This window comes from Mesoplodon bidens (assembly GCF_964165515.1).
Source record: "Mesoplodon bidens genome assembly, chromosome: 1".
Lineage (NCBI taxonomy): Eukaryota > Metazoa > Chordata > Mammalia > Artiodactyla > Ziphiidae > Mesoplodon > Mesoplodon bidens.
This window is the reverse complement of record NC_138176.1, coordinates 164,824,186-164,839,872: the sequence shown is the minus strand read 5'-3', so window position 1 is coordinate 164,839,872 and position 15,687 is coordinate 164,824,186. Positions and strand designations below refer to the sequence as shown.

Below are 15,687 nucleotides of genomic sequence, written 5' to 3'. Positions count from 1 at the left end.
TACCAGTCACTGTGCTGGCATCTTGGAGACACTTTTAAAAAGAGCACAAAGCACAGCCCCTGCCACTGCAGAGCTCATGCTCTAACCAGGCTCACAGACGGCAACAGGTAAGAAACAAGACAACCATATAAGAGTTGCCTGCCAGCTCCAGGCAGCAGGACAAGAAGCCTCACCCTCGGGGGGGTGGGAGTGGCGATGAGGAGGGGCAGAGCTGAGGTGAGGGTCGCCTGAGGTGGGCTTGTGACGAAGGGTCAATGAGAGGTCCGGCCTGGAAGGCCCGTGACTAGGAGACGAAGAAAGACGGACCAGAGGCAGAGCTTTAGAGGTGAACCCACAGGGCGGTGCTCGGTGCAGCCTCAGCTCCACAAACGCCGAGCTCACAGGCAGAACCGCACGCATTTTTTCGGTCTGATGATTATCCAGGCACATCTATATATATGGCTTCCTAAACAGCATTTCTCAACCTGCTGACCAGATGATCCGTTATCAAAGCAGGGGGAGGGTTTGGTGATCACACTGACTGTCCAAGACCCCCGCACACTTCTGACTGAAGGCTCTGTGGAGTGCCAGGGCAAAAATCTTCCTCCAGGACGAGATAAAAACATCCCCTCTTTTAAAACTTTGAACATTACAGATAAAGCCAGGCATCCTCTCCAACACCTCTTCTCCAGTCCTGGTCCTCAACAGTTTCCTCATAACCACCGTCATAGTTGGTTATAAGGATATAAAGTACATCCTCTTCCAGATGTCATTCTTACTTGTTGACTTTTACGGGCTCAAAATACCTAGAAAATATGTTATGTATTTCCATGTGCTCAACAAAAATGACAAGATACATTTTTGTATCATGATACATGCAAAAATACATGACACATGCGACATTCCGCAACTCCCTCTTCTACTCAGTCTTATGCTTCCGAACCGCACCCCTGGTGATGCACATTGATCTCCCTAACTCCTTTTGAACACCCTACGGGATGGACGCCCTGCACCTATTTATCCATTGCCCTGTGTACAGACACTAAGTCACTATGTCGTCAACTTAACTTGAACAGAATCATCTTCTCCCTGAATGATTATTAACATTCCACACTGAGGGGCACCAATTTAGAAGATTCCTTTTCCTCCCCGAATAATCTGCTTTGTTGGAAGTCCTCATAGTTACAGAATCATAGGGGGGCTACAGAGCATCTCGCGAGCACTAAATCCAACAAGGTCAGAGGTCCAGAGAAAATAAAAATCTACCTGGGAAGGGTAAATATACAGACAAATAGACAATCTGGAAGTAACCTAATGTAGTTATGTAAACTGCTTTTAAAACTGGTATAGATATTAAAACCAAAAGCATAAAGGTAATAATAAATCTACGCTAATGTTCACATAATGTAAAAAGGATGTAATTGGTATCATCCATAACATAAAGGAGGTGGGGGGTGGAATCCCAGAGATGTAAAGTAGAGTTTTTATATAGGATTGAAATTAAGCTACCATCAGTTTAAGACGAATTGTTATAACCTTAAGATGTTTTATGTAACTGCAATGGTAACCAAAAAGAAAATATCTATAAAATATACACAAAGGAAAATGAGAAGGGAATCAAAACATGTCACTATAAAAAAAAAATCAATGAAATACAAAAGGCGGCAGCAAAGGAGGAAAAGATAGACAAAAAAGCAACAAGACATACAGAAAACAACTAACAAAATGGCAATAGGAAGTCCTTCCATATCAGTAATTACTTTAAATATAAATGGATTAAATGCCCCAATTAAATGACGTAGATTGGCTGAATACATAAATAAAAAGGATCCAACTATATGCTGTCTACAAGAGACTCACCTAAGCTCTAAGGTCACTCATAGGCTAAAAGTGAAAGGATAGGAAAAAAATAATTCATGCAAACGGGCACCTAAAGAGAGCAGGGGTGACCATAGTTGTATCAGACAAAATAGATTTTAAGACAAAAACTGCCACAAGAGACAAAGAAGGACATTATAGCATGATAAAAGGGTCATTTCTCCAGACAGATAAAACAATCATAAACACATATGCACCCAACATTAGAATTCCCAAATAAGTGAAGTGAACACTGATGAAACTGAAGGGAGAAACAGACACCAACACAGTATTAGTAGGGGACATCAATACCCCACTTTCAGTTATGGATAGTACAACCCAGACAGAAGATCAATAAGGAAACAGCACTTGAACAACACTACAGACCAATGGACCTAACAGATTCCCCCCTAGAGCCTCCAAGGGAGTGTGGACCTGTCAGCACCTTGATCTTGGCCCAATGGTACTGATTTTGGACTTCTGGCTTCCAGAACTGTGAGAGAATAAATGTATGCTGTGCTGACCACAAAGTCTGTGACATTTGTTACAGCAGCCCCAGGAAACGAATAAACAATGAAAGCCAGAAGATAATGAATTATATCTTTAAAATGCAAAAGTAAAATATCTACCAATCTAGGGCTTCCCTGGTGGCGCAGTGGTTGAGAGTCCGCCTGCGGATGCAGGGGACACGGGTTCGTGCCCCAGTCCGGGAAGATCCCACATGCCACGGAGCGGCCAGGCCCGTGAGCCATGCTGCTGAGCCTGCGCGTCCGGAGCCTGTGCTCCGCAACGGGAGAGACCACAACAGTGAGAGGCCCGCGTACCACAAAAAAAAAAAAAAAAAAAAACACCTACCAATCTAAAATTCTATATCCAGTGAAAAATCTCCAAAATGATGGGAAAATAGACCAAAAAAAAAAAAGAGAATTTGTCACCAACAAACCTGCATTGCAAGAAATGATGAAGGTCACAATAACGTCAAGAAAATGGTAATTATATGAGGTAAAGGATGTGTTAAACTAACCTTATTATGGTAAACCTTTTGCAACATATACACCGATCAAATTATCATCCTATACACCTTAAACTCACACAATATTATGTGCCAGTTATATCTCAGTTAAGATGGGAAAAAAAGAAATGCTGAAGGGAGTGTTCAGCTGAAAGAAAGGATCAGAAGGAAAGAGAATTGCAGGAAGGAATGAAGAATAATGGAAAGGATAAATATAAGTGAATAACTGATGTGCAAATCAGTAACACTGTTGGATTTAAAATATATGTAAAATGAAAATGATAATGTAAAAGGTGGGAGGGAGGTAAAGAAGTCACAGTGCTCTCATGTTTTAGAATTATTAGAGAAGCGGTCAAAGCAATGATTCACGTTGGCAGTAAGTCAGAGATATGTATCACGAGGGTTGCTGTAATCCACCCCCCCACCACCAAAGAGTAACACAAAATGATTAACTAAAAACTAACAGATGGGGGGACAGAATAATAAAAATGCTTGATTAATCCAAAAGGAAGAAAAGGAAGTGAAGGGAACATAGAACAGGCAGGACAATAGAAAACAAACCGGAACATGTAAATGTATCAGTGTAAATGTATCAGTCATGATTTAATCAGTGATTAAATACTCTGATTAAACGATAAAGATTGTCACAGGTGTGTTCAAATTGTGAAAACGCCTCAGGATGTACACTTTTCTGTAGATGTATGTGCGCTTTTCTATACATATATTATATCTCAATAAAATGAAAAAAGATGAAGTATCACAGTGGGTTGAAAAAACCCTACATGCTGCCTACAGAGCCATGTAAATATAAAGCTACAGAAAAGTATAAAAGGATGGAAAAAGACAAACCATGCAAACACTTAACCAAAAGAAAACTGGTGTGATAATAATACTTAAACAAAATAGACTTTAAGGCCAGAAACATTTCTAGACATAAAGAAGGACATAATGATAAAAGAGTCAATTTAACAGTAAGATATAACAATTTAGAAATAACAATTTAAAGACCACTTCAAAATACATAATGAAAGAAAAAAAAACCCACTGAAGAACTGAAAGGAAGACTAGACATATGGCTGTTTTCCAAAGACATCCACTAGACATACACCAAATACACCAGAGATGGTGTCTACAGAAGAAAAGGGAAGGGAGAATCAAGCAACTATTATTGCCAAAAGGTGAATAGTCTATTTTACATTTACAAATGTAAAAACCCATTCTTAGCTCGAAGGCCATATAAAAACAGCCAGACTTGGCCCATAGGCTATGGCTTGCCAACCCCTCTCCTCACTGACAGTGACCCGTGGGCCATGAACAAAGGTGGAACTCACTCAACTCACTGGGACTAAGGCCCTAACTGAAACAATAAATAAGGAAGCTGAGGAGGAGGAAACCAGCTGTCCCACCTTCTGAGGCCCACTGCCACCTCCACACCCTGCTACCAGGGAGGGCACACCTTCTAGGACAGTGGACACACAAGGGGGTCCTCGGAGCAGCATTCACAGGAGGCTCCTGCTTCACAGGACAAATGCACCCTTCCACGGGGCGATCTACCAAAGGATGTCTGACGCTGCCTAATACGCAACTCCAGGACTGGGTCGGCGCCTGGCCCTGGGAGGATCTTGGAAGAATGGACACAGGAGGGGACTTCCCTGGTGGCACAGTGGTTAAGTATCTGCCTGCCAATGCAGGGGACACGGGTTGGATCCCTGGACCGGGAAGATCCCACATGCCGCGGAGCAACTAAGCCCGTGCGCCACAACTACCGAGCCTGTGCTCAAGAGCCCGTGCGCCACAACTACTGAGCCCACGCGCCACAACTACTGAAGCCCACACGCCTAGAGCCCGTGCTCCGCAACAAGAGAAGCCACCGCAATGAGAAGCCCACGCGCCGCAACTAGAGAAAGCCCGCACGCAGCAACAAAGACCCAACACGGCCAAAAAAAAGTAAGAAAAAAAGAATGGACACACACAGGAGTAAGTCCAAACACGGCCAAAGATCTGCACAGTGGCCCTTGGTCACCACCAAGCAGCCAGTAATAACCCAAAAACAAACTAGAAGCAATGCATTGGGCAGAGACTGCTTTTCGCCCACCCAATACCCATCTTTCCTTTATTCCTTACTAACAGAACCTGCTAGTTACTGAAGCCAGCAGGTCACCAGTGAAAGTCCTGCCTTCTCAGCGTCCCTCGCAGACTGAGCGGCCAATGAGGAATAAGTGGGAGACCAAGGGTGGGGCTTCCAGGTAAGCTGTTTAAAGAGGCACACTTTTGCCGTGCCCCTTCCTCCTCCCTACTGCCTGAACGTGGACGTGATGGCAGAAGCTGCAATGACCATGGGGAGACCTTGAGGATGGAAGCCACACCCTACAGGTGGTAAACACTCTGAAGACAGTAGCACCACCATCCCAACCCAGACACACATCCCTACATCAGTTATGTGCGAAAGCAAAGCAAACTTCTATCTTGTTTAAGGCACTGTGGTGAGGCTTCTGTGGTCAACAGCACACCTCATCCTGCGAGCCTGCTGGAGAAAGCCAGCCCAGCCACTTGCCTTCAAAGAGTGGAATGGAGTCGTTGGAAAAGGTGTCCAAGGCAAGGAGGTCTTTCCCATCTTTGGACCCGCTGCGTTTATGCTTATGTTTCCTTCGAAAGAAGGATCTGCGTGCAGCCGCCGAGAGCGTCTTTGCGGTGTTGCTGTCATCCTTGACTTCAGACATGCTGAGCCTCCGGGAGAATTCCTGGTCCATCCTGTGGACAAGAGTACAGCAGTGCTGCGAAGGGCCCAGGGACCATCACCTCCCCGCATGCCCAGCCGCGAGGAGAGCCAGAGCTGGGACTCCAGGCTCCTCCCACATTCTCTACAGGTTTCCTGGCCGCTTCACCACCCACGCTACTGAGGACACCATGGTGCCACTGCTGTGAGGGTGATACACACACACCAGTGCTGGGCAAGCTCTCAGAATACAGGGCCTCCTCCTATAGTCAGACGAGGGTCAGAAGGAGCTGCTAAGACAGGCTTCACTCGTGAACACTACAAGTTATGCTTCCTGCCACCAAGAGGAACCAAGCACAGATAGACAATATAACACAGAAGAACCTTGAAGAACATCATGCCAAGTATAAGAAGCCAGTCACAAAAGACCACGTGCTATATGACTCCATTCACGTCAAAGTCCAGACAGGGAAGTCTATAGAGACAGAAAGATCAGTGGTCGCTCAGGGCAGACAGAAAGACAAGGCGGGGTAGCTAAAGGGTTATGGGGCTTCTTTCTGAGGTGACGAAAATGTTCTCAAATTGACTACGGTGATGGTTGCACATCTGTGAAAATACTAAAAGCCAGTGAACTGTACACTTTGGGTAAATTGTATGGTATGTGAATTATGTCTCAACAAATCTGTTAAAAACAAAAAAGTGCTGTCTCTTAAGTTGCCCCTGTGCTTCTGTATAGCACTGACTTAAGTACAGCACTGACCTACACTAGGACCAAAATTGCTTTTTGGACAAGCAATTGTGGCAAAACGTACAGACCAGAAGCTGATACGAGCATCAGAATCAACCCCCATGAGCCCCAGCCCGCATCCCATGGGGCATCCCCACAGGTGCCGCCCGCCCCAGCCCCAGGCCCAGACTCGAGGACACTCACACGTATTTGCTGGGGATCTGCCCACGCTGGATCTTCTGGGCATTCTCGTCCAGCTGCCAGGCCATCCAGGACCCAAATGAGCCCTGGGGCAAGGTGTCATCCACGTAGAGGATGTCATCTTTCTTAAAGCTCAGCTCATGCTCCACCTCTGCCAGCCGCTCATAGAGGGCCCTGGACCGGGCAATGGAGAGGACAGGTCAGGCCATTCTCCTAGAGCCGCTCTCCTGCTCTGAACTTTCCCCAGACCCCAGAGGCTGATCAGGACCAGCCTCTCCCCAACCTAGCAGCGGTTCCCAAAGAGGGGAGCCCGGGCTCTGCACGACAGGACAGAGACTGCCCTTTCCTCCCCTGAGACCGGGCTCCCTGGAGACAAGGGCTGCCTCATGCCCATCACATAAGACTTTTTGCCAAGGACCAAGGCCGTTATCTCCATTCCAGATGGGCCTTTCCCATTTGCGTCCCTCCCCTGAGTCAAGGCTGACGGTTCCTACAGACTAGAAACTTCCCAGAAGGGAAACATGCCATCCTCAACTGAGGAGGGGTTCCCTAGAGACAGGGACACCCCACCTCACGGTACATGGTCGATCAGTGCTTTCCATTCTTGTGTGGCCTCAGATCTTAGGGGACACGAAGAAAGCTGAGCACCTCCCGGAAGACGCCCGATGCCTGCCTCAGACACACACTGCATATAGTACTTTGGGGTACCGTGGATGCCTTGACACCCACACACGCCACAGAGGGATCTGCAGACCTGGGTCAGAGGAGACCAGGAGAGGAGCCTAGCCCACAGGAAAATGAGGCTCTGTGGTCTCAAGCTTCCCCACCTGGCCCTGGGAGCTTTCGAGGGTTTTTCTAAGTCACAAGCATCTCGTCGTGAGCTTCCAATTTGGGGCCCAAGTAATAATGCTCACGGCCCCACCCTTTGGGGGCAAGAAACATGGGGACATTCACAGGGAACAGCCTCCACCGAAAGCCCCTCCCCTAGCCCGAAGTCCCCGGCAACCCTGGCCACGGGTACCTGATATAGAAGCTGTCGCCAGGCAGGCCCTTGACTTTGGTGAACTCCTCAGGGCGGTACTGCACCTTCAGGCGGACGCTGTCCTTGGGCTTCAGCATCTCCACGTAGACCTCCTCCACCGTCTTGTTGCGCATGTCCAGACCACCGTACTACCCAGAGACGGAGAACTGGGGTCAGAGGGCATCTTGGGCACCCGCGAGAGGCCGGGTGTAGGGTAAGGGTGAGACTCAGCATCCCCTTCACTGGGCATCCATCTGCCCCACCTCCGCAGGTAAGGCTGAGTCCTCTGTCGAGTGTCTGCTCTACCCTCGACAGCTGCTCCCAGGAGAAACCCTGTTCTAGTCCCCCAGCAAGTAAGGCCTATTGGAAACACAGCACTTCACCTTGCTTATGCTCCTTGCTAGCTTTCAGTACCTATGACCCACCTCCCCCATCCAACAGGAGACGCAGTGAGAGGGAGATGGCCCTCGCCATCAGACCAGTCCTGACTCCTGCCACTGACAACAGTGGAGCATCTCCCCTCCAGACACCAGTGCCCAAACCAGGCCCCCTTGCCCGCTTCCCCATGATCTACCCAGCAGGGGTCTGGGCGGCATCCAATGCCCACACACAGCGGTCGCCAGCAGAGGCTGTGCTCCTCCACCTCCTGTGCCAACTGAGACGGCGGGAAGCCCGACGTGCAGGCAGAAAGCAGCCCGGCTGCTGCTCAGAGGGCGCAGAACTCACCTCAAGGACGAGGTCCCCAGGCACGAGGCCATCGGGGCCCTTGGCAGGACTGTCGTCCTCCACCTCAGCCACGAACACCCCATGCAGGTTCCCACCACATAAGTGCACGCCAAGCTCCAGCTGGGACTTCTTGATGAAGACAACTCGTGGTTCTGGGGTCTTCTTGGTGGCATCTCCCACCATCCTTATGGGGAGGAAAATGAAGCTCTTCAATTGTGCACAGGGAGGGAGGAAGACATGAGAAAGATGAAACAGTGGTGATGATGCCCTAACCGTGTTCTGCTGCCCCCGCCACGGTCTCACAAGCTCTCAGAACCACAGGAGCCGGGAGGCGGGCCGACACAGCCTCTAGTTCTAGTGACCTGGTTGGTAGGCAGGATGCTGAGGTTTGGTAGAGGTGAACACATGACCCCGGGTCACAAAGCCACTTGGGAACAGAGTGGAAATCAACGCCCCTGCTTTCCAGCCCAGCTGTCCATCACACACCATGGGCTATGTCTTGCCCACCTGGACTGCACTTGTTTTCCTAACTATTCTCCTGCAGAGAACTGCAGAGCCAGGCTCACCATCCAGGGCACAACTCATCCAGCAAATGTTTACTGAGCAGCTTCTATGGCCCAGATGGCACTAAACCAAGAAGCAGGGCCCCTTGCCATCAAGGAACTCACAGCACAGGGACACTGAAAGGCTGGCAAACAAACTGAGTGAAGGAGACAGGACAGCAATGGAACCGAATGAGCAGGACCTCAGTGGGGGAGCCAGCCAGTGACGAAAATTTTGCTGCAGGTAAGTGTAGCCATAATGGGCACAGTGAACGGTCACAAGTAGGAAAGCCCTGAAGATGTCCCAGCTTCCAGCCTCAAACTTCTGTGAACAGTCCATTAAAGTCGTACCCGAGAAAGGGCTCTGTCCAAGACTGCAGAGTGACTGCCTCAGGACCCAGCCTGTGTGACCCTCTCCCCCACCTCCCCACCAGCTTCTGCCCACACTAATGCCGTTCCCTCCACTGGACATCTCTTCACGCCCGCCCTTGGCACGGCTAACCCCTGCTCATCTGGAACGCTGTGACTTAGCTGTCACTGCCCTGCCGTGCTCCTCATGACTGTTCCATCGTGGCCCCTGGTGCCCCTCCCAGCACTCCGGCTGTGCTGCACATGCCTGGACACTGGTCTGCCACCCTCAAACCTAGAGCTCCTTGGGGGCAACACTGCTGTTGATGGCCAGAGCCCAGGGCCTGGCTGGGGGATGACCGTGGGATTCTGTCTAAGGACAGAACCAGAAAACAAGTGAGTGAGAAAAGGAGGAGAGAAAGAAAAAAGGCAGAGCTAAGAATGAGTCAGTGAGAAAACGAGAGAAAAAAAGGGAGAGAGGGCAGGACGGAGGGAGGAAAAAAGGACTGGCGTGCTCCCCACCCCAAATCCTGACAAGCCGGTGTGCCGTCTGCAGCGCAGGGCAGCGCTGGGACCCACGTCCCTCAGAGGATGTGCTTGGGCCCCAACAATGACCCCCCGGACCCACCCCACTCAGCCAAGGTGCACGGATGGAAGGCTCATGGCACACATTTGCTGACCTGGAGCTGGGGGCGCTCTGCTTGGCCGGGGGGGTGCCAGGGCCCTCGTCCTGCTCCATCAGTGGGTCAATGACAGAGGGATGCTCCGGGGTGGTGGCACCGCTGCCCTGGAGAGTGGAGTGGGGACTGACAGGGTCCAGGTGGGAGCTGGGGACAGAGGACAGGAAGAGTAAGGAGTGGCATGCAGCCGGCCAGAGCCACCCCCTCTCTGGTGGTGACCAGGTCTGGGATGTGAACAAGGACCAGGTCACGCAGCTCTGTGACCCGAACCCTGAGGAGAGCAGGTGCCTCAGGAGCCTGGACTCGGTCACCCAGCTGCAGGATCTGCCTGTCCTCAACTCGGGGATCCTCTGCAAAGGGGTCGACCTGGGGACCCCTGAATTCACCGTTCTCTTTTCCTCTGCATGTGCATTTCAGCCCTTCCCTTCACAGGCACTGCATGACAGGGGCATGTCTCACCCTTTCCTCACCTGTCCTGCCACCCACAGCACAGAGGCAGATGGGGGCAGGTGTCCAGTGTCTGCTCGTGGAGTGGGGCCAGACCACTCTGTGGGAGCGCCCGCTCGGGGCCGCAGCTCCTGGCTGCTCCACATACCCATGCCGGGGCTTCCTGCTGCACGGAGGACCCAGCCACCTGTTTCCACACCCTATTTCAGGAGGGAAAACCATCCCTCCATATGTCCCTTCTCCAAAACCCAGGGCTGGTCAACTCCTCTCTCATGGCAGCAGAATCCCCAGAACTTGCAGCTGGCACGTAGGTCTCCCCATAGCGAGCCACGGACCTGCCGCACCCGTCTCTCTTCCTGAGGCCCCCATGCCCCCTAGGAGGCCAGGGCCTCACCTGGACCGGGAGTGGCCGCTCAGCTGGTGCATGTGTGGGTTGTACTGGGCCAGGATGGTGATGGTGTCGCACTGTTGCCCGATGATGAGCCGGGCCTGCTGCTCCGTGGCGCTCCGCAGGTTTATGCCATTGAACTAGGACACACCGAGAGCGGGCTCAGTGATGGGAGAGGAGGGCGTGGAGGAGGTCCTGGGGACTCAGGGAGGGAGGAGAGGAGAGGAGGGAGAGGACGGCAGCTCCCGCTCACCTCAAGTAACTGGTCCCCGTACTCAAGGCCGGCCTGGTGAGCAATGCTCCCCCCGGTCACCTTGGAGACGTAGACACCGCCCTTCTCCCCGCTCACGATGGAGATGCCCAGCGGCTCCGAGCCCTTCTGCAGCTTCACATGGCGTGGCTCCTCCACGTAGGGCCTTGGAAGAGAGCCAACAGTTTTGGGGACTCAGACTCAAAGGAAAGGCCTGGGGAAGATCTGAGGTCAGGCATGCAATCACTATGCAGAAAGGGCCGGGGGCACAGACGCTCCTATGATGACACAGCTGGATGGGAACACCATGAAGTCCACCTTTGTACGACGGTGATACACAACCCCATGCAATACAGACACAACCCCCCACCCATGGATGGACACAGAAGCACCCAGTACCAAAGACACCAAGAAGGGTCTGTGTGAACTATAAACACTGATATACGCAGGGAAAAGGCACGCAGGTTTCCCTAACAGGAGAGGAGTGGCCTCACAATGTGCAATGTACAAACCTCCAATGGCGTCTCAAGACGCCCTTGGGGAAAAAGGACTGCTCTCTGGGATGATATTCACCCAAGAAGGGACAACATAAAATATCAGTTTTTATATTTACCGGTACACAGGAGGATGCAAAATGATCATGAGATTAAGCTGCTGCAAACCCGAGGCACTAAAAAGGGAGCAGGGAGGCTGGGAGCAAGGCGGCACCATGCACCCACTGGCCCCAGGGAGCCGCCCACCGCACCGCGGGGGATAAAGGGCACAGGGGGCTGGGGTGGGGACCTCCTGTCGGGCCAACCTCACACTCCTCAGGGAGGAGGACCTGGGCCTGGCAGCCACAGGCAGTCTCAGGAGGGATCTGTGGTGGTGGAGGCATCTGAAAGGTGCAAAAGTTTAGAAAGCAGAGTGGGGTGATCGGAGGAGGAAGACAACCACAGACGCCTGGAACGTGACTGACAGACAGATAGACAGACAGTTAAGTGACCCCGAGCCGCCAGGACTGCCGCTGCATGCTGCCCGAGCTCCTCCTCAGGACAAGACTGCAGCCAAAGGCCAGGGGAGGGGACAAGCAGAGCGCCACCGCCGAGGGCTCCCTCCTCCAGAGCACATGTCAGGGGGTTGGGGGTTGGTCCACGTGCTGAAGGGCAGGCAGGCAGAGGGGGACCCTTTTGGAAGGAATCCTTACTTTTTAATCTCCCGAATGATTTAAATTTTTTATAATATGCACAAGAGTTTTGTCAGAACAATAAGGCTGCTTTGTAAAAGAAGTTCATAAAGTATACTTAACACTACCAACAGCTTAAAACATAGCATTAAGGAGGAAGTGTTTATGTATGTAAAACAATATAAATAAAGCATGCTATTTAAATTGTATATATACATACACACACACCTCAGAAGGTGAAATAACAGCAACTGAACCTCGGGTTGATGAGATTATGTGACTTTTTTTCTTTCTACTTTTCTAGTTTTCCCAATTTTCTATAATGATAGTTAACTTCAGACTGAGGAAAAGAGGGACTATTTTTAGTAAGTAACCCATTCTTCAGTCAGGTCACACATGTTAAAGTTTATGTCACCTAAGCGCTGTGAAGGCAGGAATCACCGACACCTACACACACACTCGCTCACACACACACCGGTTCTCTGTGCACCGCCGAGGAAGCTAAGGGGATGTCTGAACCGCGTGTGATAAGGCCCCTTCTGCTTCTAAGGAGCCCCCTTCAGTGGGGGGAAGGTCTTGTTCTCTCAGTGACCTGAGCTGGGGGGTTCAGTAAAACCTCCCACCCACCCACCCACACCCTCAGGGCCGGTTTGTGCTCCTGTCTGCACGACGCAGGTGAGGCCATAATGAACACATCCACGTGAACTGCGCTGACTCCCCTGGAGGCCCAGGCGCCTTGGCGGTTATGGGTACACTCTGTTCTCCAGTTTACACTTGCTAGGTGTGCTGTCTTACAGGTTCAGATCGTAAATGAGATTTTCTTAATGATGGGCCCACCCAGCAGCATCTCTTGCGTGGCTTGCAGCTACAAGGGCCCTCAGCTTTCTGGATGTAAGTGGAGGAGAGTAGCTCTAGTCCTTCTAAGTGATTAGATAAAGGTAAGTTCAAGTTTAATCCAATCTCCCACTAGGATCTAGAGAGAACACTTTAAATATATAGATACGATCTGGTAAATCCCACTCTGAAAAACACCAGAGGTGGATGAGGAACGTGCAGAGCTTGTGCAGGGAGCGAACAGCCCTGAGAAGAGGCATGTCTGGACTGACAGCTGAGATCGGCCTGCATTTCAAAATGAACTAATAAATGGCTAAGCTGTACACGTATGATTCACATACTCTTTTCCTATGTGTATTTTATCTCACAATAAAAAGCTTGGGGGGTGGGGGGGAGGGAGCAAGCGATACAGCTGTGTTCTGGGGCCAAAAAGAAAAGGATAAGAATGAGTCCTGGGACTTCCCTGATGGTCCAGCGGTTAAGACCCCGCTCTTCCACTGCAGGGGGCAGGGGTTTGATTCCTGGTTGGGGAACTAAGATCCCGCATGCCGCGCGGCGCAGCCAGAAGTTAAAAAAAAAAAAAAAAAAAAAAAAGAGTCCTGATTCTAATTAGGGTAGGCCAGTCACTAACCATGTGACCACAGACAGATGCCGCTGATCACGGGGTTATGTAAGGATTTCACGACTTATTACGTGGAACATGCTTAAACAAGGGCCTGGGAAGCAGTGAATGGCATCACTCCGTCATGGTCACTGTCAGGTCGTCCCCAGCATCACGTGCTGGAGCCCCCCTCCTCCCGTGGGCACTCAGTGGAAGGAGCTCACCCTGCTCCTCCAACTGGCCATCCACGTGCGCCCCTCCTCCTGCATCACGTGTCCACAGGACTTCCTCGTGACGTCCTGGAGCAAGACACCAGGGGATGCTAGGCGACCCCAATGCCGGTGGCCTCGCCGGAGGTCAACTCTGTCGGAACTCCCCAAACCGCACCACGTCCGGGGCCGAGGGCACGGCTGAGCGCTGGCCCGCTGCAGCAGCGCGCCGTCCTCCCCTGTGCCCGCTCACCTGTCCTTTCTGCGCTCCCCGAGGGCCGCGGGGTTGACGGCAATCCTGGGCAATGTGGCGGCTGAGGTCTGGCATGGGCTACAGGAGGACAGGCCTTCGACATTCAGAGGAGACTGCGGGGGAGTGCTGCACTCCGAGTGGGACAGCGAGCCTGCCGAGAGGGACGGGTGAGGGCCGGGCCTGCACCTCCGCTCCCGCAGCCCAGACACACGGCCATGCGTGCAGGTGCCTCGTGCCTCGCACTCCCCTGCATCGCCCGCCAGGCCCGGGGCCCGGCCCCGCCAGCATGACTGATGGCTGAGAAAGGGAGCGAACTGTGAGCGGTGCCCAGACACCCCACCCTGAGGACAGAGGGGGTCAGCAGGGGGAGGGGGGCACTGAGAAGTTCTCACCTCTGTCAGAGCCCATGACAGACCGCGGATATCTTGGCGTTGATGGGATTTTAATGCGTTCTGCCTTAAACTGCAAGTTGCTCGAAGACCCTGTGGTGCCACAAGGGGACAAAACTTTAGGCCTGCGGTTAAACAGCGCCCCTCATTCCCTCACCACCATCCTAGTAGTCAGGAAACATACACGGTTACGACAGAATGAAAGTGGGCCCTGCCATTTATCCCCGAGGGGGTCTCAACGTGGAACAGTCAGGGAAAGCAGAGGCCTAGCCCCAGTGTGTGAATAAACCATGCAGGGCTAGGCTGCTCCAGAACAGCATTCCACAAGTCTCGCTTCCAGCCCCGTACAGAGACAGTACCCCACGTGACAGGGGCGGCTGCTGGCCTTGTGTCCACAACGCTGGAAGCAGCTCCACCAGGGTCTCTTTGAGATATAACTGCTAGCCTCGACTCTGGGCTGCGTTTTCCGTAAGTGATGGGCAACATGACATCCCCCAGAATGACCTCAGGGTCAGGCAGCAAGGCTCCTGGGCCCGGGGTCACCAGAACAACTACACGGCCACTGTGGGAAGCTGCAGGAAGGCCACAGGAAAGGGCTCTGGGTGCAGCGTGGAGCCGGCCTCAGCACCCAGACGGGAGAGGGGCTGTGTGTGTGGGCCGCCAGGAGGTCTGGGCACGAGGATGTGGGTGGAGACGAAGAAAGGCTGGTGCCTGCTCTGGCGAGAAGGCGCCAGTGGCTCAGTTACCGAGGCGGGCGCTGGAGGGCAGGGAGTTGCACCCGTGGGAGGCTCTCATCTCAGAGCAGTCGCTGCAGGCCCTGGGGCTCAGATCCAGGCTCAGGCGGCCCTGGTGCTGGACACTGTCGAAAAGCAGACAGGTGAAGGGCTCGGGAGGAGGACCAGGTCAGGATAACAAGTGGCTGGCCTCCCTGAGGCCCTCTGCCAGCTCAGGGAGGCCCAGAAGCGGCTCCCAGTCAGCCGAGGATGGCGACTGCCCGCAGCCACGCTCAGAGGGCCCTGCAAGCGCCGGGCCAGGACCAGGCTCACGCGACAGAGCGCTTTCTGCAGGGACGAACAGAGGCTCTGCATCCTGGGTGGGCAGGGAGGGGCAGGACAGCACCGAGGACCTGGCAGAGTCCTGCGCCTCCCTCAGGAGAGCCCGTCCCAGGAAACGGGAGAGCTGAGGGCAGGGAGCCCGCATTGCCCACGTCAGGCTGGCCTGCAGTCAGGCCCAGTGATGACCTCTTCTAGCTGTGAGACTACATCTCTTGCCTGCTTAGAGCCTTCCAGTGGTCTTCACTGTACTCAGCAAAATAAAACCCAAACTCTGGGTTTGTGCCCTA

At 52.4% G+C, this 15,687-nt stretch overlaps 1 protein-coding gene across 2 annotated transcripts in view; it reads right to left on the bottom strand.

Annotated features, from left to right (window-relative positions):
* Positions 1 to 15,687, bottom strand: part of DLG5 (discs large MAGUK scaffold protein 5) — a 119,952-nt gene that overhangs the window by 6,775 nt on the left and 97,490 nt on the right. The window contains exons 18-27 of one of the 2 annotated variants that reach the window (XM_081250558.1): positions 15,092 to 15,204; positions 14,349 to 14,438; positions 13,957 to 14,107; positions 10,898 to 11,060; positions 10,651 to 10,784; positions 9,810 to 9,956; positions 8,240 to 8,423; positions 7,514 to 7,662; positions 6,496 to 6,666; positions 5,403 to 5,599 (exon numbers count right to left, since the gene is read on the bottom strand). In XM_081250558.1, the coding sequence (XP_081106684.1) occupies positions 5,403 to 5,599; positions 6,496 to 6,666; positions 7,514 to 7,662; positions 8,240 to 8,423; positions 9,810 to 9,956; positions 10,651 to 10,784; positions 10,898 to 11,060; positions 13,957 to 14,107; positions 14,349 to 14,438; positions 15,092 to 15,204 (1,499 nt within the window). The remainder of the gene's footprint in view (positions 1 to 5,402; positions 5,600 to 6,495; positions 6,667 to 7,513; positions 7,663 to 8,239; positions 8,424 to 9,809; positions 9,957 to 10,650; positions 10,785 to 10,897; positions 11,061 to 13,956; positions 14,108 to 14,348; positions 14,439 to 15,091; positions 15,205 to 15,687) is intronic. The other variant, XM_081250559.1, reaches the window with a different exon arrangement.